At 45.6% G+C, this 26,445-nt stretch overlaps 2 protein-coding genes across 2 annotated transcripts in view; one reads left to right on the top strand and one right to left on the bottom strand.

The window, feature by feature from the left end:
• The window catches only part of IRAG1 (inositol 1,4,5-triphosphate receptor associated 1), a gene marked incomplete at both ends in the record, with an annotated part of 116,332 nt that overhangs the window by 33,718 nt on the left and 56,169 nt on the right, over positions 1–26,445 (bottom strand). Inside the window, 10 exon segments of the mRNA XM_082844754.1 lie at positions 945–1,068; positions 15,875–15,953; positions 18,134–18,751; positions 20,035–20,082; positions 20,287–20,339; positions 21,083–21,128; positions 21,130–21,161; positions 22,227–22,400; positions 24,095–24,165; positions 25,637–25,737. Of these exon segments, the coding sequence (XP_082700880.1) occupies positions 945–1,068; positions 15,875–15,953; positions 18,134–18,751; positions 20,035–20,082; positions 20,287–20,339; positions 21,083–21,128; positions 21,130–21,161; positions 22,227–22,400; positions 24,095–24,165; positions 25,637–25,737 (1,346 nt within the window).
• Positions 13,081–13,959, top strand: LOC309964728 (ras-related protein Rap-1b-like; the record flags this gene model as incomplete). The annotated part of the gene is made up of 2 exons (XM_082843859.1): positions 13,081–13,143; positions 13,269–13,959. The coding sequence occupies 2 exons, from the start codon at positions 13,081–13,083 to the stop codon at positions 13,632–13,634; spliced, it is 429 nt and encodes a 142-aa protein (XP_082699985.1). The 3' UTR covers positions 13,635–13,959.

Here is a 26,445-nt window from a genome sequence, read left to right on the forward strand (position 1 = left end):
TTATCATTTATTATTCATGATAAACCACTTGAATTTGCATTTCCCTAATTACTACTGATGCTGAGCATCCTTTCATGTGCTCATTGACCCCCATATATATTCTTTGAAGAAATGTCTATTTAAATCTTCTGCCCACTTAAAAAAATTAGTTGTCAACACTACTCAGCCATAAAAAAGAATTGAAATTTTGCCATTTGCAGCAACATGGATGGACATGGAGGGTATTATGCCAAGTGAAATAAGTCAGACAGAGAAAGAAAAATACTGTATGATACCACTTATGTGGAATCTAAAAAAATACAACAAACTAGTGAATATAACAAAAGAAGAAGCCGACTCACAGATATAGAGAAGAAACTAGTGGTTACCAGTTCGGGGGGAGGTGGGGAGGGGCAAGATAGGAGTAGGGGATTAAGAGGTACAAACTATTATGTATAAAATATAAGGATATATTGTACAACACAGGGAATATAGCCAATATTTTATGATAACTATAAATGGAGTATAATCTTTAAAAATTGTGAACACTCTGTTGTATACCTGTAACATATAATACTGTACCTCAACCTCACTTCAATTAAAAAAATTTAAAATTAGTTGTTTTTTTTATTGAGTTATTAGAGTTCTTCGAAGATATATTATAGAAACAAGTCCCTTATCATATATGTGCTTTGCAAATATTTCCTCCCATTCTGGGGGTTGTCTTTTCACTTTCTTGATGGCATTGTTCACCTATGAACCCCACCTGCTCCTCTTTGAGTTCGAACCACCTCACCTGGCCCTTTATTATTCTTTTTGTTTTGGGTGCATTAGTCCTGTCTGAACTATTGGACTTTGACCCTTCTGGGGTCAAAAATCAAGTCTGGTGCTCCTGTGTCCTATCTACAATTGAATACAGGGGCCACCCAATGTGGGGTCTTGTGCAACCCATGCCCCAATTTTACCTTCCAGGGAGAGACTTGTGGACCCGTAGTTTGCGAAGCAGCACATCAGAAATATTGGGCATGACATCCAGGCCACTCTTTGACTCTTCTTCCTCAATAGCTGGGGAGAGTTCAGAAGGGGGCCCTGAAAAAAAAAGTGTTTAATTTATAAAATGTAATACTCTTGGCAATTTGCTTCAGGGGGTGAGGAATAGCTTTAACATTTATTGGAACCTGGTTATATGCCAGCGGCTTTATAATTGTTATTTTATCCTCACAATGACCCAATGAGCTAGACCTTAATCATCCCATTTTTCAGGTGGGTAAACTAAGACTCAGCAAGATTAATAACTTGCTTAAGGTCACAGAACTGGTAAATAGTATAGGCTTCAAATAATTCTATCTGCTCTAAGTTCTATGTTCTTCCCATTGCTCTCCATAGTACCAAGCAGGCTCTTGTGTCTGGGGTCTGAGGTTGGTTTCTGGCAACTGGAAAATTGTTGGCTCTTTGGCTATAAAGTTTGGAAAAGTCCCTTCTCTTTGGCAGGCTTCTCAAGAGGCCTGCTGCCCAACTATTCTTCCTCAGATGAATTCAGAAGTTCTATCATCTGTGTCCTACTTAGAAATCAGCATCTGGTTCCACATCCCCGTACATAGGAGTAGAAACAGGGTTTTTCCAGAGTAAAGCTAAGGTCATTAGATCTTTTACAGATCTCAGAAATAGATGCCTCCTCGTCAACAGAACCAATAAATAGCCTTTTTTTTTTTTAATCTCCTAAACCTGTCGTGGGTTTGTGCTCTGAAGGCAGAAAGAACAAACCAAGTACTCTCTTTCCCACTAATTTTTCTCCTGCTTGAAGACACAGCTCTTGCACCTCTCCAAAGCTTCCCTTCTCCGGGTTGTAGCCCGATTTTCCCAACTGTTCACTGCAGCCTCTAGATACCACCCTCTGACTGCACACATTCTGGTTGTTGCTGTCCCAGAAGCCCAGATGTGCTCTAACAAGCTCTTAGCTTAGGAGCACGGTGGCAAATGGTCTTGGCATTGACATCAGTTATTCATTTAGCACTGACTTGCTGTGCCCTACACTATGGGCTCACAGCACATTTAGGATTAAAAGCCTTGAATCTTTTTTACTTGAACCAAATCAGGTATCTTCGTCCCATACAACGGTTATTTTCCATTTGCACGCAGGACTTTTAGTTATCCATGTTTTGCCGTCTTTCATGGGTTTGACCCAACAGATTTCCAGAACTGTAGTCCAGGCCAGAGATCAGGACTACGGGCAAGGTTGTGGTAGCCATCTAAATGGAGCTAAGATTGGGAGTCATGTGAATTAGAAGCCTCACCAAGGGAGACCATGCAGAGAGAAGAGGAGGTATAGTTTGGCTCCAGGTAAACAACGTTTAAATACTTTGAGCTTCCCGAAACTGAACAGTGTTCATGAGTTTCCTGGTACTCAAGGAATCCTGCAAAGTCCGGAGGACCATCTGTCAGAGTCAGGGCAGTCAGCGATCCTTCTTTGGATATGAGATTCGACTCATATCAGGTAGCTAGTTCTCTTAGTTACCTGTCACCTCTTGGGTTCTGTCCTGACACTTACTGCTGTCTGACGTTTCCATGTGACAGATGGCAAACCTTGTGGTGCCTCTGGTCACACTCTATCTTTATGTATTCCCCACTGCACCCAGCAGAGAGATAATGAAGCAGTGGGCTCCTGAGAAATCTATGATTGACATAACCGTATGAGGTCTAATAATCACAGGGAAGTCATACGAGGGGATTTTGCCTAGAAAAGTCCGCTAGGTAGAACCCCACTCCCCAAAAAGGGATGGGTTTCTAGCCCTGCTAAAATGGCTGTCTTAAGAGTGATCCCAGGATTTCCCTGGTGGTGCAGTGGTTGAGAATCCGCCTGCCAATGCAGGGGACATTGGTTCGATCCCTGGTCCGGGAAGATCCCACATGCCGTGGAGCAACTAAGCCCATGTGCCACAACTACTGAGCCTGTGCTCTGGAGCCAGTGAACCACAACTACTGAGCCCTCATGCCACAACTACTGAAGCCCACGTGCCTACAGCCCATGCTCTGCAACAAGAGAAGCCACTGCAATGAGAAGCCCGAGCACCACAACGAAGAGTAGCCCCTGCTCGCCACAACTAGAGAGAGCCCGCTTGCAGCAATGAAGACCCAATGCAGCCAAAAATAAATAAGTAAATAAAAATTATAAATAAATAAATAGAGTGATCCCAGAACCTGCCACCCTCCTGATCTCAACCAAATTAACAACAATAACAACAACAAAAAATTTAAAGTCAACTAAAAATAGACCAGCAACTCTCAAGTACAGGAGAAGGCAATAATCTTTAAAAATAATGGCCAGAGAAAAACAGAACTTACTAGAAATAAATGTAGAGCTCCCACCCTTGATAACCCTTTCTTCCTCCCTCAAAGAATCAGTACTGAGAGGAAGATGTGAGAGGAAACGTTGTGACAAACTTTTGTAGTCACTTTTGTGACTACAGAGCCGGAAGAGAAGTGGACCGAGGGGTGGGCAGGGAGCTGCAGAGGCGATTCCGAAAGTTTCTCTAGAGTAGAAGGATATCCATCCCACCATAAGAACACTCCAACAAGACAAAAAACTGCCTGTGCTGCTATTTGCTTTTCGTACTGAGGAGGAGGGGAGAGGAGAAGCAGAATGACAGCATAGTATTCTACCAGAGCTGATGATCTCAAACAACACAGAGGGACTTACCAGAAAGGAAAGTAAGAGAAAACAAATAAAACAATCCCTTCTGATAGAGTGAGTGACAGGAGACACATAGAAAGCCCCAACTGAAGCTGTCACAACCCCTACCCCCATCCTGCACTTCTGAGAAATAGCAGAGTGGCCAAACTCTTTGGATTTTGTCTATCTTTTCCTTCCTTTATCTGGCAGGGGAGTGAGAGTGGCTGCTGGGAATAGTTGGGTTAAGTGTGGAAAATAAACACCTGGGCAGATTGTCCCTATAATTCTACCCTGAACTGGTGAAATAATCCATGCCCCACTACTGCCCACCCAAGGGAATAAGATATGCCCCCACTTCAGTGGAATATATTCAAGTGTTAGACTATTAACAAAGTTATAGAAAAAGAGCAGAAACCAACCCACAACACCACTATCCACAGCACCAGCTGAACTTCCTCTTTTCCCCACCACCCAAGCAGTGACAACGCAGACACAAAATACCCAGTCCTCAACTAAGAGCTGCCAGGAGGACAGAGATCTCAGAAAAGGTAGGAAAAAGTCAGTGAAAATTGACCTACACAATATATCTAGGTCAAGAGAAAATCCAGGTAGAAATGTCCATATCAAAAAAAAAAATTAAATGAAAACAAATGGCATGGCAACTACACAAATATAGTATAGTCAAAAGAGGAAGGAAAGAGGAGAGGAAGGTATAAAGGAAAGAAGAAAAGAAACATGCTGGAGACAGATGTCAGAATAGAAACATGCTGGAGACAGATGTCAGAATAGAAACATAGATGCAAGAAACACATGAAATGCATTTTTTGTGCAAAATGTATACCACAAATGTCTTGACTCAGGAGAAATTAGAACCTGAAAAAATGAAAATAGGAATCAGAGGTGAGATGAGAGGATCGCACAAAATGGAAGAAGATTACAATTTAAGGAAATAAACTGAAGACCAAATTAACAAAATGAAGCAAAAAATTCTAAAAATATAGAACTAACCAATATGTTGGAAATATGCAGGAGTAAAACACATAGAGCCTCAAGCTGAATTAGTGGGGGAGATTGAGATGAGCACAAGGAAGTAAAGGAGGAAAGAAAGATTAAAGTATTGAGAGGTAGAGTAATGGACCTACAGTGGAGACACTGAGGAGAAATTTACAGATTATGGTGGCTCTGAAGTAGTGAAAAAACAAAAGGAACAAAGAACACATTCAAAGACATAAGAGATGAAAAAATTTCCTCCACTGAGAGAAAAGCTGAACTTGCAGACTGAAAAAGCACACCAAGAAAAAAAAAAAATATATATATATATACATATATATAAAACCTTACTCTTTTCTATGCATGCATATATATCTTATATAGATCCATAGCTATATATGAACATAAAAATGCTTCTCCAACTACCCTCATAGAAAGAAAGAGTAAGTAACCTACAGGGAAAGGTAAGGGTTGAGAGGTGCTGGAAATAAGCTGGTCTCAGACTTCTCTACAACACTGAATACAGCGTAACATCTACAAAGCTCTGGGGAAAAGAGTGATCCAGAATTTATAACCATCTAAGCTGTCCTTCAAGAATAAGAACATTTTCAAACACGCTAGAATTCAAGGAAAATGCACCTCTAAGCCCTTCTAGGAAAACTATTGGATGATGAAATCCAGCTAAACAAGACATAAATCAAAATCATAAGCTTGGGAATTGTGAGCCACAGTAAAGGGACTGGTGGTGAACATTAAATTCGCTTACATATAAGCTTAAAGCTAAACAACTATGGAAATTATGGTTATAGAATGGAATGTAAATGTTACAACCTTGAGAGTATAAAAAGAATAACTTATCATTTGTATAGGTGGAGATGGAAAGGTTAGGAAGAAATATGAAAGTGGGAAGAAATACTGCCGTTCTCATCTTTCCCTGCAATAATCCAAACTTGAAATATGTAATATAAAAACGAACCTCAATGACTCCAAACCCTTAATGCATTTCATAATATCTATTTTAAAACTTTTTAAAACTAACCTCTTTTTTTTTTTTGGAGGAAGCAATTACCAAAATTCAGCAAGCCCTACAGTTTCACTTCACTTTAATTCAAGTTCAATTAAATTTTCATACTTTTTATTAAAAAAAAGTATATGGAGCAATCTATAATCTCCCTCACTCCTTCTGTATTTGTGGGAAAGGGGATGTTTGATGTAAGCGATTTTTACTTTCTTCTTTGTATTTTTCACTGTTAGTTGAATTTTTTGATAATCGATGAGCTATTTTTAATAAAAACAGTAAAATTATTTTAAAAATATCTGCCTATACCACCTCATTCCAATGAAAGCTTTTGTTTCTGGCAATCTCCAGGACTTGGAAAAGTAACTTTGGGGGCTTCTGGTTAAAGATGTGCTGAGGTCCAGGATGATCCCCCAAAAGGTCAAAGATATTTGACCTGGGGATCAACTCTCTTCTGATCTATTTTCTCAGGGAGGCCTTCTCCTTGCCTGAGACCTGAGGGCCCTGAGCCCCAGACTGGGGTGTCTGGAAGGACTGCCTCAGCCCACACCTCTCCCAACGTCCACGTCCAGATATCCAGCCACGTCCTAGACATTACCCTCTGGATCAGGATAACAAAAACCACTTCAACAGCCACCATTGATCAAACATAAGCTTGCATTAGATGCACTTTCTCATTTACTCCTTAGAATAGCCTTGCAGAGCAAATATTGCTAAGCTCAGTTTGTGGGGATGCTGCGAACTAGGAAACCGAAGCTCAGCAAAGTTAAGTAGATTCCACAGGATTCCAGCTAGATACTGGTAGTGCCAGGATGCAAAGCCAGTTCTGTCAGACTGCGACATCCAGGCTTCTTCCCACAGGCATTCAGATGTCCAAACCCAAACATGTTGTCTTTCTCCTTAAGGGAGCTCCTTCTTCTGTGCTCCCCACCCTGATTAATAGCACCATCACCCCCTTGGCCGTGCAGACGCACACCTGTTGGTCTTTCTGGTCTCCCTCTCCACCCCACCCCCTCATCAAGTCCTGCCAAGCTGACCTCCAAATGGCTCTCAAACCTATCCTCCCCACGTTCCCTCCTGTCCATCTCAGTCTACAGTCCCATCACCTCTCACCAGGCTGCTTCCATACCCTCTTACCTAATCTCCCCACCTCTAGCCTCAGCTTTCATAAACTGTCCAGAATTATTCTCAGACTCAGCTTTGATCCTCATGCTTCCTTACCTACAGGCTTCTCTGGCTTTGCAAGGGGTGCTAAAGGAAGTTCAAACTCATTAATTAGACCTCAAAGACTTTACCTTCTCTGATTCCCACCTCCACTCCACCCTTGCTGCCCATCTCTTTGGGACACATGGCTCACACTTGGTTCACCTGGGATTCCTTATGTTCCTGGAACATGCCAAGTGCTAGAAGATGCCTGAGTGCCTTTGCTCCTGCTATTCCCTCTGCCTGGGATGCCCTTCTCTTCCTCAGCTCAAAGCTGCTTCTCCAAGGATCCTGCCCTGACTCATTCACCCCTACTGAGCTGGCTGCGTATTCCTCTGTGTTCCTAGGTACTTTATGGTCTTAAAGTCTTGACACAATGTATTGTAATGACATTGTCTACCCTTGTATTTCCTCTCCTACAAGGTGAGGGTGAGCTCATTAATTTATTCAATATTTATTTAGTGCTTACTACGCTCCAGGCAATGAGCATGGAGCTAGGCATATAATGTTGAGCAAAACAGATGTGTCACTGTCCAGCTTGTTACCTGGCAGGACAGATTAATTAGAGAAATACCCAACTGTTACTTTTCATGCTGTGATAGATTTTATAAGGGAGAAGCAACTGGAGCATGCTGGAAAAGTCTTCCCTAGGAAGGTGACATTTGAGAAGATATCTAGAGACTGAATGGGAGTTCATTAGGCAAAGAGGAAGAGAGGAAGAACATTGCAGGTAGAGGGAACAGCACGTGCCAAGCCTAAGAAGGAGGAGGAACGAGTTGCTGAAGGAAGACCAAGACGTTGAGAAGGAGGAGGAGAGTGGTCCTAGAAGATGCTGGGGAGGTGAGCAGGGTTAATCGCACAGGGCCTCTTAAGCTCTACTAAGGATTCTAGTGCTCATTTTGAGAGGAGAATGAAGCCTCTGAAGAGGCTGAACCAGATTTGCATTTCAGAGATTCCTCTCGCTGCCTGCGGATGGTGGATTGAACTGGGTGAGGAGGTCAGGAGTGCAAGCAGAGGGATGGGATAGGAGGTTGTTGAGGGAGCCAAGGGACTGGTAATGACGGCAGGGCCTGAGTCTCCTTCACCTCTGCACCCCCAACATGCAGCCCAGGAACTGGTCCACAGTCAGCCTCATGTCTTTGGCTTGAAATGACCTGCAGATGATCAAGACCCAAACATCCTTCAAAGGGTCCCTGTGAAGAGAACTGGTTTGCTTGTTGGAAAGACCAGATTCAACAGGGAAGAGAGTCTCCAAGTCCTCAGAAACCGAAGGAGAGCCAAAGTTCTTAAGACTCCAGAATGTTCTAGATTTTCCCCATCTCCCAAAGGAACAGCCAACAATCATCAGGAGATTTGAGTTTTTCCCAATGAGCTCATATGCACTGTTGTATTTAGAACCTGTTAAGGGGGCCAGACTCTCTAGCTCCCGGGGGGGTGGGTTTACAGTACCTTTGGTCCCAGGTACAGGCGGGGACAAGGCTCTTTGATGGAGCTTTCAGAATGTAGGAAAAGGAAGTCACAACCCTGCTGATCAAGCACATGTGGTTGCCCGCCACATCTCCAGACTGCCCTATATACTGTGGAGCACAGAGTACAATGTCCTACTTAGCTGGCAAGAAAGAATTCTACAACCTTGATGACAGGAATTAAAATGTATGACAGGTTCCTGCTGGAATAAAGACCAGTATCGCATAAAAACATTACATCAGCTCAGTGAGGTAGGTACTATTCTTACCCCCATTTTATAGATGAGCAAACAAGGCATCTAGAGCATAAGAAACTTGCCTGAGGCTATATAGCTGGTAAGTGGGGAAGCTTGAGCTTTTAACCACTCAGATTCTAGAAATGAGAGAAAAGTGGGAGGGAGGGTACCTTTACTGAACACCTTCCATGGTTAATTTTTTACAATTTAGTGTTTATAGGAATCAAACTCATTTACCTGGTAATTTTATTTCTAAGATCCATCTTGTTCCCTGTTGGTATTAGATAGTGAGGTGTTGCTGTAGTAGTGGATGTCTACATTGTTATAATTTTTTGTAAGTTAACTTGGCAGTATGCATATATATTTAAATATAAATACCTTTTGATCAAGCAATTCTACTTCTAAGATACTATCCCGTGGAAAAACTCATGCATTTCTATAAAGATATATCATGGAGAATGTTCATTATAACATCGTTTATAGTAGAGAAAGAATACAAACAACCTAAATAGTAATCAATAAGAGAAAGGTCAAACAATTTATATAGTTCCTCATACCACAGAATGCTACAAAGCAGTATTAAATTTTATTAAAAAACTAAAAGCTCCATATGCACTAAATGAGAAACTTTCTAATATTGTTATGTAAGAAAGACAATGTGACAGAGACAACTGGTCATCCACCAAAATCTGCCCTCCTCAGCTTCCATGTGAAAAGAGTTTAATATGGACATATGGCCAGCAGCCCAGCTAGTGACAACATTCCCCAGTATCCCTTGCTGCTAGGTATTGCCATGCCACATCATCACCAATGAACTGGGAGCTAAAAAGAGATATGCAACTCCCAGTTTACTTAAAAAAAAAAAAAAAAGCCTGCTCTGAACTTCCATTGTTTCACCTTCCTACAAACTGGAACACAGATTTACCCATGATCCAGCTTCAACCATGTAGACAAGTGTAATACCTCAGGGGATGGCAAAATGACAACAGAGAAGAAACCAGGGTCTCCGAATGATCACATGGAGCAGAGCCACCTGTAACCCGACAGCTCACCTTCGAATTGTTACTTAAGCATGAAACAATCTTCTCTCTCCTATAGGTTAGCAAACTTTGGGGCCTCATGTCAAAGCAACTTAGATTTTATCTTAATTAAAGCAGGAAGGTTGCAGAATACTTTAAAAGAGTTACTTACATAGAAAATTTGGTAGTAAATATAAAAGAAAGTACACCATGACCACATGCATTTTATTGCAGGACCATAAGGGTTTATTTCTATATATGGAAAATTATTAATTAATATATTAAATGATATAATTTATATGATTCTTTAAATAGATATGCAAAACAAATTGACAAAATTCAACATGAATCTTAAAACTTGGAAGAGAAGAATATATTTCCTTAAAATAATGAAAAATAAAAATATAAAATAATACATGAAATAATATATTTTTATATTTTATATATTTTCTCTTTCTACATATTATATGTTCTGCTATTTAGTGATAATATAAATATGAAATAATAATAAAAAGTTAAAATAGTGCATCTATTTAATAATTAGGTACAACATGGTCCTTGAAAGAAAAACACACAAAAAATTCAATTAAAAACAGAAAAAAGGCAAGAGTTCTCCTTATCACCATTGTCATATTAGAGAATGTTGCCAAAATAATAAACCATATACAGATATACAAGAGAAAGACACATACACGTGCACAAGCACACAACTAAGACAAATAGTGAATTTGATAAAATAAAATAACAGATTGTGAATGTGAAAAAATGAGGTATTTTGCAAAGTGGTCAAGAGCCTTTGGATTTAGACACATCTGGGTTCCAATCCTGGCTTTAGCAGTTAATTACCACCTCCCTGAATCAATTTCCTCATCTGCAAAATGGGTATAATAAGACCCACCCCTCAGGGTTGTTGTAAGCATTAAGCGAAATATTGTCAAATGCTTAGCATGGGTCCTGGTACATAGTAATCACCCTAGTTATAATAATCATGCTACTTAACCACTATTGTAATCACTACCATTTGTTAACAGTAACATTTATTATACAAGAAACATGTATAATACCAAGAAGCATTCATCTATGACACTAATTATCAGTTAGGAAAATCTAATGAAAAAAGTCTTCTTCATAAATAAGCAAAAATATAAATCATGTAGAATTTGTCTCAATAAGAGATATGGAAGACCTTTACAAAGATCCTTAAATCTAGTACAGGAAAAAGAAAGGAATACTTAAATTAATAGAGGGACAAACCACGTGCCTGAATGAGAACTAAATGTTTGCAAACTAAATAACTGAAAAATCTATGAACTGTAAAACAAACAAAACTAGGACAGTTCTGAATCCAGTGTGTAGCCTTAGAGCAATCACAATTAAAATGTTGTATAAGATGACATAAATTTCACTTAAAGAATAGGTAGGTGAGAGGCAAAACTGGAAAAGACCTGGAATCCATAAATCTTAGATTACAGTTAAGAGCTTTCTGAAGTGTCCTAGTCCCATAGGGAACAGAGGCCCACAGAGGCTGAGGAACATATTTAAAGACACCGGACACCGTTAAGTGGTGTCTGGCCATGAACTCCAATCTCCTGAATTCTTGTCCAGTTGCTCTATTAATTTGCACTGAATCTTTGTATCTAGAATATAATGAATACTCTGAAAAAGAAGAGCAATGGAGGAGAAGTAACCCACTGTACACTAGAACATATTATAAGGCAGCAGTAATTAAAATGGTACAATACTGATCAGAATAAAACAGAATCAAGGGCCCAGAACCAGTCTTTGCTATACATTAAAAAAAGATGCAGTGTATGATTATCTAAGCCACAACGTAATAAGAAATATAAACACTATTAAAATATTATTGAGGTAACAGAATCTTAAGTCTTCAAATACCTATATCTTAAAACAAATTTCAGAGGTATTAGCAAAATAAATATAAATAAATCAAACTGTAGATAAACTACCAGAAAATAGATTTGCTATCCCAATTAAGGAGAAGTAATATTTTTATAATTATTTAAATAATAGAAGATTTTCAAAGGAAAAGATAGGCTAAAATTACTGTATAAAAACTTTATGATCTCTCTAAAATAATACAAAATTTGTTCAAAGGCAAATAAAAAAGAAAAATGAAAAAGTATTGACAAAAAATACAGCCAAAGAATGGTTACTATCTATAAGGTCTACATGTATGACCAACAAAAAACCCAAGACCCAAATGAACACATGAGTAAAGAAATAAATAGTTAATTCACCCATTAAGAAAAAAATGTTTTAAAATTTTTAGTTTAAGCAAATTAATTGAAGTAATAATGGAACGGTATTTCACACTACTATTACTAATAGTAGTAATTGTTATTTTGGATCATCTTGTTCTCATTACATTCTGGCCAATAAGGAGCAAAAGCAAAGCAAAGCAAAGTCTAGTGCAGGTAGTGTTTAGTGAGAAGACCCCTCACTCAGTCTACAGGGAGCATCACCCATTGGAGGCAATATGGTAAATGCAAATATTCCTACAAATATTCCTACACTTTGACCCCGTGACTCTCAAGCCTGAGAATTTATCCCAAGAGAGTAACTTAGAGGAAGAAAGAAAAAAAACCTACAAGTACAAAGTTGTTTATAGTAGTGTTGTTAATCATAGTTAAAAGAACTGTAAACATCTGAAATACCCAACAATAGATACATCAATACAAAAGGAAACTATGCACCCATTAAATGATAACTATGAGGACAAGTCAAACTATAATGGAATTAGTCGTGAAATAAGTATTTTAAAAGTAGAAACAGGGGACTTCCCTGGTGGCAGAGTGGATAAGAATTCGCCTGCCAATGGAAGGGACACAGGTTCGATTCTTGGACTGGGAAGACCCCACACATCACAGAGCAACTAAGCCTGTGCGCCGCAACTACTGAGCCTGCGAGCCACAACTACTGAAGCCCACGTGCCCAGAGCCTGTGCTCCGCAGCCACCGCAGTGAGAAGCCCGTGCACCGCAACAAAGAGTAGCCCCCCGCTCACCACAACTAGAAAAGCCCACGCACAGCAAACGAAAACCCAACGTAGCCAAAAATAAATAAAATCTTAAAAAAAAAAAAAGGTAGAAACAGGGAGTTACATCTACACCACCAAATCAATTGTGAAAAAATTATAAATAAGGGTAAATACTGGAAAGAGTAAAAACTGTCGCTTTTTCAGAATTTATGGGGTTGCGGGTGAAATTTTAAGATAAATCTTTTCCTAGGGTTTTAAATCTGCTTTAATAAACAAGTTCGAAATTAAAAGTAGAGAAGTATATCATATTTTCCCAAAGATTTCATCTAAAGATGAATAATTTTTTTTAATTAGTACTTTAAAAAATTGTGAGAGAGTCAGGCGTGTAAGCCAGCCGGAGCGGCAGCGCCGGTAGCAGCGACCCGGAAGGGAGCGCGAGGCGACGCTGGCTGCGGGGACCCGGTGACAGTGCGAGAAGTACTAGATTTTACAAGTTTGCACCATGCGTGAGTATAATAAGCTAGTCGTTCTTGGCTCAGGAGGAGCTGGAAAATCTGCCCTGACTGTACAATTTGTTCAAGGAATTTTTGTTGAAAAATATGATCCTACGATAGAAGATTCTTATAGAAAGCAAGTTGAAGTAATGCACAACAGTGTATGTTTGAAATCTTGGATACTGCAGGAACGGAACAATTTACAGCAATGAGGGATTTGTACGTGAAAAACGGACAAGGCTTTGCGTTTGTTTATTCCATCACAGCACAGTCCATATTTAATGATTTACAAGATCTGAGAGGACAGATTCTTCAAGTTAAAGACACTGATGATGCTCCAATGATTCTGGTTGGTAATAAGTGTGACTTGGAAGATGAAAGAGTTGTAGGAAAGGAGCAAGGTCAAAATTTAGCAAGACAATGGAACAGTGCGTTCTTAGAATCCTCTGTAAAATCAAAAATAAATGTTAATGAGATCTTTTATGACCTAGTGTGGCAAATTAACAGAAAAGCTCCAGTGCCTGGGAAGGCCCACAAAAAGTCGTCATGTCAGCTGCTTTAATATACTAAATGCATTGTAGCTCTGAGCCAGGTCTGAAGAACTATTGCCCAATTCAGCAGTGCCAGCATTCCAACTTTGTTAAACCTACCAACATCTTAAACGGACTTTCTGTGGTGGTACCCTTTAAGGGGCGGATGAAAGCTACTACATCAGTTTGCACATTCTAATCACTTTCCAGTATCACAAGAGAGATTTTTACTTATATAATAGTCCTAGAGTATGCAGCTGGTAAAACCAGAGGCTACAATCCAGTATTACTGTTAAGAGACATTTTTCATCCACCAGTGTTGTACATGTATGAAAATGGTGTACTGTATACTTTAACACACCCCATACTTTGTATTGGAGAGTACAATAATGTAAATCCTAAAAGCACCACTATTATTTTAGCATAATAGAAGCGAGCCCAAAGAGCTCCTCTATAGACTACTCCAGATAACTTCGCTTCTTTGATACTTGTAGCTTATTGAAGTTTTGAAACATAAATTCAAGGTCATTATCATTATATTGTACAAATAAGCGCTTTAACACAGCGATATAGTTTTTTAATTTTTAAAAATCTGTGGAGACAGTGATCTTGTCTTTAAGGTATGATAGTCCTGGGCTTCCCTGGTGGCGCAGTGGTTGAGAGTCCGCCTGCTGATGCAGGGGACGCGGGTTATGCCCCGGTCCGGGAAGATCCCACATGCTGCCGAGCGGCTGGGCCCGTGAGCCATGGCCGCTGAGCCTGCGCATCCGGAGCCTGTGCTCCGCAACGGGAGAGGCCACAACAGTGAGAGGCCCGCGTACCGCAAAAAAAGAAAAAAAAAAAAAAAAAAAGATATGCTAGTCCTTTCAGTATAATGTCTTAAAGATGTTGCCTTTAATATCTGTTGGGAAGGAAATGTCCAGACTTTTCAAATCTTTTATTACATGTTTCCTTTTTTGTTTACATAGGGAACAATGTTTATAGTTGTGTGTACAGTGGGGGGGTCTACAACAAGAAGTGTATATTTTCAAACAATCTTTTAACGATTTAACAATTTTTGTAAATCATTTTCAGGCTTCTGCAGCTATAGATTCTCACTGTGAATCCCCTGCGTGCTCATGCATAAGTGTATTTGCAATACCAAATATACAGGTTTAGTATTTTTGCCTGTTAGTGATTGTTTCACATGTGTAACGTTTTGGTTGAGATGTTAAATGGTGGATGAGTACTGTGGATGTGAATGTGGGAAGTAATTTTAATCATGTGTAATTGGTCACAAGGCCTAAGTTGCAGTAACTATTGCTGTTTTATTTAACGATGCCTTGTTGCTTTGTATGCACTAACATTTGGGTGTAAACACTGTGTGTCTATCCAACAGGGAGCCACAGTATTTAAATTGACCAACCTAATGTTACAACTCCTTTTGAGGTGGCCAAACGTAAACTAAAAGCCTTAATTAAAGTGGTGCAATTTTGCATAACTTAGCATCAGTAGTTCAATAAATTTGGATTGCCAAAAAAAAATAATTGTTGGATGTTTTACTTCTGGGAATCTTCTTGTCCATGTTGAATAGGTAGGTGTTAGTTACTATATTTCAGACTAGGGGCTTCCAACATGGTTGGTGGCACCCTGGACACAGCCACAGAACCATCCTTAAGCAGGTTTCTATGCTGAGAATGACCACGAGTAGCGTGAGCCATCGGGAGAAGTGAGTCAGGAGATGGGAGCTGGGGGGGAGGTGAGGCAAGAGACCCCAGGTTTTACTTTCCGAAGGCGAGTCTGGCAAGTGGGTGGGTGGGGCCTTGCAGCCACCAGGAGGGAAGGGCTGGGGTCTGGACTTTGTAGTGACAGCAGATTAGAAAGCAAGAGATGACTCTGATGTCTCAGAAAGAGGAACTGTTCTATCTGGGTGGCTTCCTGGGTGTGAGAGGAAAAGGAAAAGGAAGCATCAGAAGTTCAGGCCTGGGTCACCCTTCCAGACCCACTAGGTGCTAACAAGGCTCAGGGAGGGCTGGAGGGGTCCAGAAGGGGGGCTGGTTGGAAGAAGACAAGTTTAGAGGTTTTCTGAGTGGGCAGGAAACGCCATCTGATTCACTTATTCAACCATTTGCAAATATTTACTGAGGGCCTGCTCTGCGTCTGGCCCACACTCGCCACTGGGATGGACAAAGGCCCTGACAGGATGTGCAGTGTTTACACGTTCACCTTCTTTGATCTGGAGAAAATGAATCTATCCCCAGCCTGAGGAGAGCATCTCTCCGATCCCACCTACCTTTTTCCTGCTCAGCCGCTTCACTAAGGTCTGGAAGCTTGAGCCCCACTAAGTTCTGATTTCTTAGCAGGATGTGCTCCTTTTTAGGAAAAGAAAGACAACGTTTCAGACGGTGACCTCAGGCTGGACTTTTCCCTCGGTTCTATGGCTCTGTGACCCCTCAGTCTCACGGGGCAGCACTCGGGGCAGGGACAGTCACGACATCTGAGGGGCACCAGGAAGACTGCTCCTCTCCCAGCCTGTAAAGGTGCTAGAAACCCCACCATCAGTGCCCCATTCCTTGGGTCAGGAATGGTCCTTCGCATGGCTGGCTTTTTAAATAAGCCTGTGAGCCTCAGGGCGAGGGAGCTGCCAGCCACATGGTGGCTGAAGGCTGGAGGACAAACAGAAGCAGAGCCCAGGGCTCTGGGGATAGGAGGGTCCCCTGGGTGCGTATGGAGCCGCCAAAGATGGAAACAATGTTTGTGATCTCATGGCTGTGCTCTGAGCTGCCTGGAGCTTCCGGCCTTGTTATTCTGGGCAGTGAGTGCCCACTCTCAGGACTTGTGGCCTCCCCTGCCCCCAGTTCCTCAGTGGCCTGTGATAGCACCTCTTGAGTTGTTAAACTCTCCAGACGAATGAGGCTTGCAGATTGCCGTCCCAAGGCTGCAGGCCAATAGCCACTGCTGCTTGGGGCTTCGGCCAGCAGAGCCGAGGAGAGATGGGGATGCTGACGGCGGGTATGTGGACAAGTAGGCTCACACCTGTTCCAAGTCCAAGACCAGTGCTCCCAAGTGGAAATGCCACACAGAGCTCCTTGGGCCTGTGACCTGTGCTTCTAAGGGGATTTTCAGTGTCCCGGTAGCAAAGGCCACTTGGACGGTTTTCCTCCCCGGTGAAAGAGAGGAAAGGGCCAGCAGAGGGAGCTCTGGCCCAGATGGAAGTCATGCACCAGGGCCCTTGACCTGTTTCCTTAACCAGAGGCCCACAACCAAGCGGCTCTCAGCACCCTGGCTTGGGCTGGAGGTGTGGTCAGACGCAGGGCAGTGGTTAGTGGGATGGGGCCTCCAGGTTCTCTGTGGTTTTCTTTGCTGCAGAGGGGAACTGGCAGGGGTCTGGGGTGGTCTGTTGCCTGGCCTGGCCTCTGCTGCCCAGAGGCACGTGAAGGCAAATGCCTGTCTGGCCTCCTTGGCGTCACCTTCCCCAGGGGTCTGGGGCTGCGGCCCACCAGGGGCGGCCCTTGCAGGCCTGTGCTGACCCGCTAGTTAGTGAGGTCTTCCTGGCTGGGTGGGCTTTTCCGTGTATAACGTTTTTAACCTCAGCAGCCAGGCCCCAGCTCCCCTGGAGCCTCCAACGCAGAAGGCTTCTGTGCAGGACAGTGGCCACGGTTGGAACGCGTTCCTGCTAGTGCAGACCCCCAGCCCCGCACTTGCTCTTGACCGCTGTCAAGTGCCTCATTTCCTTCCCTGTCCCACGGTCCCTCTGTAGGGGAGCCAGGAGGGCCTCGTCCAACTCCAGCTGTGCGGGCGCCAGGCCCCACCCCGTGGAGTCCCGGCTGCCTTGGCCTGTGGCCTGGGTTGGCCCTCTGGGGAAGTGGAGCTTGGGTAAGGATTTCTTTGTCCTGTTAAACTCTTCTCTTCCTCACACCCTGGGCTCTCTCCCCCTGCATCTCTGGATGACCCCCAGTCATTCCATGAATAGGGCAGTAGCCCCATGAGAGACAGCTGTGCCTGGTTTGATGGCCAATGACAGTTAGGGACATCAGGGGTGTTAGAAGAAATTCACCACAGGGGGAGCAGCCCCTCACGGCCATGTTTGGATGGATTTGAGGCCCTTTGTTAACAGGTATCAGGAGGGAAAGCTTGGGGGGCAAGACAGAGGGAAAAGCCATTCCACCCTTGCCCCATCCTAGGCGTGACAAGGTGCTCCATCAAAGGCTTCTTGCTCGTGAGCCACCAGCTCCAGTTAGAGAGGAAAACACAGCCCAGGACTCAGGGCCCACGTGTCCTTCCATATACCCACCTTCCCCTCGAAATGTGGCAGCTCTACACCAGCTGACCTCACCGGAGTGAGCAAGGTAGAGGCACGAAAGGTGATATTTATGAAGGACATGCTGCCCAGTGGGCTGGTTTTTGGGGTGGGGAGGTTCAGGGTTCCACAAGGCCCACGTCTGGGCCACAGCTGCCCCACCCCAGGCCCAGGTCAGCCCGGCCCAGAGGCCCTCAGCCCAGGTTGGGGACCTGGACGCACACCCTGCCCAGCAGGACCCCAGGAACCCACCTCACGGAGTTTGGTCAGCTTCTGCATCCGTACTGGCTGCACTTGTATCTGAAAGTCTTTAAGTCCAGGAGCCTTGGCCAGCTTGCTGCCAGCTTTGCCTGAAAGACGTTTCTCTTCCTCTGCCAGCGGCACCTTGGCAAGCACTTTCTGAAGCCGGGAGCCGGGTTCTTCGGGACTGCTGTCCCAGGAGACATCCCGCAGCAGGGGCGGCCGGGACACAGGGGGCCACAGCTCAGCTTTGGAGCCAACCTTGGACCCTGTGGGCTCTCCGACTGTACTTTTCCCCTGGGGGGACTGGGGAGCCGCCCCTCCAGAGCCCTGGGTTGGGCTTCTGGGCAGAGGGTTGCCCTCCTTGGCTGTCTTCAGAAGCGGCTTCCCTAGCTCGCTCTCAACAGGGCCAGGCTGGGGGCTGTTCAGGGCCATTTTCCCACCACTGCCTGTGCCAGAAGCTGGGCCCTTGGGTATGGCCTCTGGGCGATGGAGGGGATCAAAGTTTTCCTTTTGTTCTATTGCAATTTCTTTGGACTTCTCAACTGTGGGAGAGCGAGGAGTCAGCCTGCCCTGAGACACTTTCCTCTGGTCATTCTGCTTGCGGTCAGCTAGCCCTTTGAGGACATTCTGAAAGAGACAAGGTAGAGCTGGGACCCCGGCGGCAGGTTGGAGGGGAGAAGGGTGGATTCACCTCTGCTATGGGGTCTCTAACCCCATGGACCCTGCTAAGGGACCCGCACGTGTGTGTGCGCGCGCACGTGTGCACACGTGTATGTGTGTACGTGTGTGTGTGTGTGTGTGTGTGTGTGTGTGTGTGTGTGTGTGTGTAGGGGTGGGGAGGTGTTGGAGAGGTATGGGCTAGGTAGAAAGGGAGGACTTCTCAGTCACATCTGAGCCGGCAAAGGGGACCTACAAACAAGCCTGAGGGTTGTAAAACAGATAGGATAAGGGGACCTGCCACTCAAAACCTGCCAAGAACTTCCCAAGGGCTAGGCGCTGCAGAGGACAGTGGAATGGAGTGCAGCCACAAGTTTCGGCTTTGACTCTGTTGCCCCAGATTCTAGTCCTAGCTCTGCCTGGCAAGGCCCTTAACTCTTAGGGATTCAGATTTCCCATCAGGTTTGTGAACTCCCTGAAATTATATACAAATGTATATGTGTGTTTGTGTGTTGTATGTATTTTTCTGGGAAGAGAGTCCATAGCTTTCAACAATGTCTCAGAGCGTTCTATGATCCAAAAGATCACTGAATAAGGGGGTTCTTGCAAGGCTGATAGCTTGCTGTTCAGAAGTTCCAAGATTCTGTGCTCTTCTTTCATTTCCCAAGGGAAAGCTGCTTTGTGGGGTGCAGGTTCGTGTGTCTGTCTGGGTATTTGTGTGGCTGTCTTGTGTGTGTGCTGAAACTCTACCAGAGGACTCTATCCCAGACCCAGTTCTAGATGAGATTATATTCTATGCTGCCCTGACACCACCTTGAGCAGGTGGTTCTAAGCAGGTGTGGGGCTCTTCGTTTGCTCGTCAGCAGAGATGAGGTTTTCCAGGCTGCCCCCAGGTAGAGTCCCAGCTAGGGGCTGGAGCTTTCCTGCAATTTTCACTAGAGCTGACGGGGGCAGCAGTCTTCCCTGGCTATTGCTGGGCCCAGTGGTCCCCCCGGCCTCTGGCAGCAGCCTGACTGGGAATGTAGGACTATGGGCAGGACCACCGTGGAGGTCATCCCCACTGAATCCCACAGCCTCACCCCCTCCACCTCAGGCTTCCAGTCACCGTAGGGCAGAGGAACCTTCTAGCTTCCTCAGCCTTGACCTTCCACTCACGCACACCCACTGGCAGGCTGCCCAGGGCCAGCCTAGGCTTCTGGGACACCGTGTCTCCCACATTCAAATCATCCAAACTGGGCAGACCTCAAACTCACAGGCTCGCCAAGGGGAGGTGAAGAGACTTCGGCCTCATCCCCCTTCTGCTGGAGAAAGTAAACACGAGTCAGTCAGCAACGTGAAGAGGCCGAGTCTCCTCTTGAAACACCCTCAAGGAGACCCCTACAGTGGGGTCGATGTCTCCCCCACCCAGCACCCTCGCCTCCAGCGGGTCATGGAGGGCCTCTCAGGTGTTACGGGGTTAGAGGAGAGAATAGTTGACATAGAAACCCCAAACGGTGCCCCGTTACCTGTGGTGGTGCTCCGGGCAGAGGGGACCCTGGGCCACTGCACGCATCCAAACCTAAAATGGTCCAGACACTGACAAGTGATGTCCAGCACCCCAGACCCTCAGCTGTCCCTTTAGCAAAAACGCATCTACCTCCCCAGAGTGTCCTCCCTTGGGTCCCTCGGGCCCAGGAGCCAGTAATGCCCATGCCTGTTGAGTACCTCTCACAATGCCAGGCTCTGTGGGGAGTCCCCATCTAATCATCACAGAAACCACATGAGGCCAGGGCAGGGGGAAATCAAGGCCACACAGCCGGAGTGTCAGCGCTGGGATCTGAACCCGGGCTGCCTGGCCCGAGCCTGAGCTTGCCCCGCAGCTCTGACAAGGGTAGGCTGCTCTCCCTGGCACCCCAGCCCTACCCTGGCTGAGCTGAGGGTGTGGCCCTGAACGCAGCCTAATGAAAGGGAAGCAGTCAAAACACAGAGAGTGGCCCAAATAGAGGCCTTTGCAAATAAGCTCTGAGGTCACCTCTCTCCAGGTCCTCTCTGGGCAGAGGGCCCCAGCCATAGCCTCCTTCCCTCCATCCTCATCCTGGGCTAGGCCTACCTCCCCACGCTAGCTTGAAACCCCAAAGAAAGCACATCTTCCTACTCTGAGGCAGCCCAGCCAGGCCCCTGGGGAGGGGACCAAACGGGCATCCTGACTGGGAAGGCTGCAGGACAGGAGTCCTGGGGCCCAGGGGAGGGACTGAGCCACCACCCAAGGTGGGGAGCCAGAGTGGGCAATGCCGTGGGGTTCGGGGGGGAGGTGGACCTCACCAGGCCGCTTGGGGACGGTGAGGGAGTTGCTCTGAGAGGACCCAGAGAGAAGTTCCGGGACTGAGGTTTGGGGAAACAGCTGTGGAGACAGACACAAATTGGCCAGCATTCGTGAAGGTTCAGGACTTCAGCCTAACAAAGACATCCTTTCAGGTATTTCTCGCCTCTGGGGACTGGGTCTGCCTCGTCAGGTTCAGGGGCTGATTCTGGACTCCAAATGAGGCTCCTACCACAGCCCAATGCCTCCCTGCTGCCAGCCCAACAGAGGGGGCGCTGGGGTCATTTGGGGGAGAGGGAGGGTGATTGGGGTCACACTCCTCAAGTCTGCCTGGCCTCACCCCAAAGCACCTTCTAGAAACAGAGGACCTGGCATTGCTTGGCAGGTACAGCTCCAAAGGCTATACCTCCTAGACTTGCCAGGATGGCTCTGATTTCAAATGTGCCCCTTCCCTCCTAAGTACATTCGGACTTGTTTAGCTGCCCCAAATTTTTCCTCAAGAAAAAGAGTGACTTTAGCCAAAGGGATAGCAGGAGAATTTCAGAAAACCTTTCTTCTAATCCAGAAATTCCAGAGAGACACCAAAGACCACACTTCCCTTCCCTAGGATCCTTCCCGGGGCACAGCTGGAGGTCAGGGAGAGGAAGCCCAGGGCCAGCCTCTCCTGACCTTTGCAGAGGAGGTGCCCACAGAGCAGGGCCTCCTGGGGATGGTGGGAGACCACACAGACTCCAGCCCTGCAGGGTGGCCCGGGAGTCTGTGCACTCAGGAATCACATAGTGGGTTTCTCTCCAGGCAGGGTTCAGGGACTGGGGAGCCCAGGTCAAGTTCACGGGTGTCATATGGGCTAGCACTTCTTGGCAAAGCAGGAAGACACAATGGTCACACATAGACCCCAAAAAATGGAAAGCCGAGTTTTCTGGGCTAGAGTTGGGTCAGTATTTCAGAGCTTCTGATACGGGGTGCGATGCCCTCTCCCCACAGGATCCTCTCCACGAGCCTCAGTCCTCCTGGGCCCAAGAGGCCTGGGGGCAGGCGCATCGAGGGCCACCCCTGGGAAGCAGGGCTCCTGCTGCAGCTGGGGCTGGGCCCTCCCCAACGCCCGCCCCCGTCAGAGGGGCTCAGGGAGGCCTCCTGTCGTCCTACCTGATGGGCAGTCGCCGGGGCTGCTCCTGGACTTCCTCCCGCGGCGGGTCAGGAACCGCTCACTCACCGACTTGGCTTCCTCCAGCAGCGCCAGGTTTTTCTTCTTGTCCTCCTCTGAGATGCTGATGTCCGGCAGCTGGCCGTTTACCAGGTCAATGATGTGCCCCGCAGGGTCTGCAGAGGAGGGGTGAGCACGGCGTGAGAGCCATGGAATCCTTGGTCCCCAACCTCAGCCCTGCCCCCAGCCCCTACCCCTCAGCCCAGGGACACTGCCCAGAGGGGACTTGGCCAGCCAAATCTCAGCCCATTGCCGGGTCCTGGAGAGGGCTGTGTGGGGAGAGCCAGGGCTCCCCCAGCAGGCCTGACCCCTCAAGCTTGTAGCCAGTGGATGTGGCAGGTCCTCTGTCACAAATGGCCGTGAAGCCACCTAGGTTCCCAGTACTGTCCTCCACTCTGCCATGAGGGAAGGCCACCAGGAGACCCACCTGTTCTACCTGCTCCCCTAGTGTTCTTCCTTCGGTCTCTGTTTCTTTAACAAGATAGTGAGCTTAACATATGTGGATAAAGGAAGCACTCCAAAGATCATGGGCCAAAGACACAATCCCATGGCCACCTTCCCTCCTTTTTCCCTCTACTCACATTGTTTACCCCCATCCTTCTCCATAACTGCCCCTTCTCCAGGACGCATTCCCTGGGTGAGCGACACCACCTCTCACCCAGCTGCTCGGAAACGTAGGAGTCACTCCACACTCTTCCCTCTTCCTCAGCTGCCCCCAGGTCCAACCAACTCAGCATCAAGTAAGTATCTCTGGAACCTGTGCCTCATCGCCACTGTTGCTCATCAGCTGTAACTTACCTGCACAATTACATCAGCCACCTCATAGGTCCTCCACCTCCAGGCTATCTGCTCCGTCCCATCCTCCACTGCCTATCACAGTGACCTTCCTAAGGGCCATATCTGACCATGCGATTCTCCTGCCTCAGCTCATCAGGATTCCTCCTGGTCCCCCGTGTGACGTCCAGATGCCAAACTGCGCCCAGCCACTTTCCCTGATCCCACATACTCCTCTCCTCCAGCCCCTTGGTAGTGAATGGCTCCCGTTGTGCCTCTCCAGCCTCCGTTCCTCCTCCTTCTGGTCATAGCTCCCCGGTTTGCACTGGGTGAAACTCGTCTGAGTCTCAGTCATGTTAGGAAGGAGCTAAACAATACTGCCCATCTCAGCCCAAGTGCCAGTAAGGGGACCACGTACCATCCTCAGCCAGCCAATGAGCTCAATCCCCCTGGGTGACTGGTTCAGGGATGGCCATGGAGGCCAGTGAGAGGCAACTCTGAGAATGGTGGCGGGTATATGGGGAAGAGGAGCTCTCTTTTCACTGAAGGGATGTAAGTTGCTGGTAGCCATTTGCCCAGAAGGAAGCCAACACACAAGAGAGGAAACTTGGGAGATGGGATGGGATGATTGCTAATGACCCAACATGAGCATCTGGGCTCAGCGCTCCCTGAACACACAGACCCTGGCTTTTATTTATTTTTATGTGTTTTGGCATAAGCTAGTTTAATTGAGTTTCTGTCATTTGAAAGAGTCCTGACACACAGCCAAGCACGCAATTGCTCTGTTATGGCTCCTGCCCAGCAACACAATTGCTTCCTCCACCCAAATGACGTTTCCTCCCTCTTGTCTATCTGTCCGACTCTCTAAGGCACAACTCAGATACTATCCCCTCTGGACTACTAATCTGAGAAGAAGAAGAGGGGAAGGGGCCAAGCCCGGCCAAGCTGCCAGACCTCAGTCTTCCTACTCAAACACACCTTCAGTTGGACCCCTATCTCCGGTGGCAGAAATAAGACAAATCGGCCTAGCCCTTACCCACAGAAGTCAGGGGAGCAGTGGAAACCTTCAGGTGTCGGTGAGAAAGCCTCCTGTGGGGACTGTGAGCTCTGAAAGACCAAACAGAGTCATCTTGTTAGGAAAATTTGTCCACAGCTGGTAAATAGGAGACCAGATGCTTGCATAATCTTTCAGAGTCATCCTAGAGCATCATCTTACAAGCTTGTTATTTTTTCAAGGGCGAAAAAATATGGGAATTTGTTAGAAATGCCAGTTCTCAGGCTTCACCCACCGACAGGATCAGAAACTCTGGGGATGGGGCCCAACCATCTGTGACTGAACAAGCCCCGGCCCCAAACCCAGGTGATCCTGATGCTCTCCAAAGTTTTCGAACCACAGCCCTTTGTAACTTTGACGATTTAGTATTTATTAGGGCTCAGACTCTGAGTGAATATCTAACTTGCAGAAAACTCATAAACTGTGAATAATTGCCTGGTAGAGATGCAGATGATTTCTGTTGGGGAGAAAAGATAAAAATAAGGTTTCATTGCCCTGTGAAACATTAACCTATCTTGTATCTAACTTAGCAATCTTTTTTTTCTCTTTTTAAAGATGTATTTATTTATTTATTTTGGGGGGCTGCGTTGGGTCTTCATTGCTGCGCGCAGGCTTTCTCTAGTTACAGCAAGCGGGGGCTACTCTCCATTGCCTTGCGCGGGCTTCTCATTGCGGTGGCTTCTCTTGTTGCAGAGCACGGGCTTTAGGTGCACAGGCTTCAGTAGTTGTGGCACGAGGGCTCAGTAGTTGTGGCTCACAGGCTTACTTGCTCCATGGCATGTGGGATCTTCCCGGACCAGGGATTGAACCTGTGTCCCCTGCATTGGCAGGCAGATTCTTAACCACTGTACCACCAGGGAAGTCTCTAACTTAGCAATCTTATTCCAGCTTTCTTTTCCTCCTCACTGATTATACTACGTATATCCATTTCTCGTATCCTCCTTTGAACTGGCTTTGTTATCCTGATGGTCCCCTCGTCAATGAGTTAAGTAAATCTTTGACACATGCTCACTATATATCTGTATTAGAATTATCTTTGTAACTTTTTGGAAATTAAACTTAGAAAATCTCATTCCAGCTAGACCAATGCATGGGCTAGTGCTGTGTAAAACCGAGGCAGGGACATCCCTGTGCATGTGAGCCAGTGTCCCTTCCAAGAGATCATCTTCCACACAGGACCCACTTTGGCCAGAAGCAGGATTCTAGTAAAAAATTCACATCTCTTAGGTCTGTTTGAAAATATCTGAGCAGTTACTGTAGAAAACTCCCCTGCTATGAGCTGTGCTTTTCTTAAAGGTTAACAAGGTGCAAAGAGCCAAATCTAGGAGAGAAGAAATAATTTGTGGGGAAAGATAATGGAAAAATCCCAAGCTCTCTCTCCCATTTTGAAAAACTGCTTGATTGTATTTCATCAATAAAATGATCAAGAACGAAGAAAAGATTTGTAAAAAATAGAGCTGTCTAATCCACACATGCTAGGAAATACTGCTCTTTACAGCACAGATTAGGCAAATAGGAGGTTACCTGTTGACCAGGTTTTTGTCAGTTTCTTCTTCCGGTGAACTGGCATCCCCAGTCAGGATGATGGTGGGTGGACTGCAAGATATTCCTGCGGTGGGAGGGCCCTGGTTGTTTAGAACAAAAAACACAGATGGAGTTAAGCTCCCAGGAGCTGGAGCCCTTATTCAAGTATCATGACACTCAGAGACTTCTTGACAAGGGTCAAATGCTGTTTATTTGGATTATTCAGGGGGGGAAAAAAAAGGCAGTTTCTCCTTCATTTACCGAGCTTAACTTGGTCTATTTTCATGCACTAAGATTAGGGAACTTCTAAGCCATCCCTGGTTAATTCTCACTAACAATGTAGAAAAAGAATGGTGCAGGGTCCTCAGGCTGCAACCAGCCTGGTTGGGGAAGGATGGAGGCCAGCAGAAAAGGCAGTGACACCACACATTCCCAACACTCAGTGACGCCCTACATTTGGCTAATTGTGACCTTTCAATAAAGGTGATTTGTTCCATGGATAATGGAACACGCTTTGACTTTTGTAACTTTGTAAAAATGTTTATCTACATAAATACACATTTCTGAAATAAGAACAAAAGTTAGGAGCCAATCCTTAGATTTTTGAGATAGTTTGCAACCACTAAACAAAATAGAACAAAACTACTAACCATCAAAATGAAAGAGTTATTACATCCCAGGTTGGAGAAGTTGTAGTGAAATTGGTATACCGTTATGCTGCTAATGGCTGTGTGAGTTGTAAAACCCTATCTGGAGTAGAAAAAATACTTGCTGAGTGAGTAAATGAGTGAATGAAATAAAAGCAATAC

Source organism: Leucopleurus acutus, assembly GCF_964270905.1.
Source record: "Leucopleurus acutus genome assembly, chromosome: 8".
NCBI lineage: Eukaryota > Metazoa > Chordata > Mammalia > Artiodactyla > Delphinidae > Leucopleurus > Leucopleurus acutus.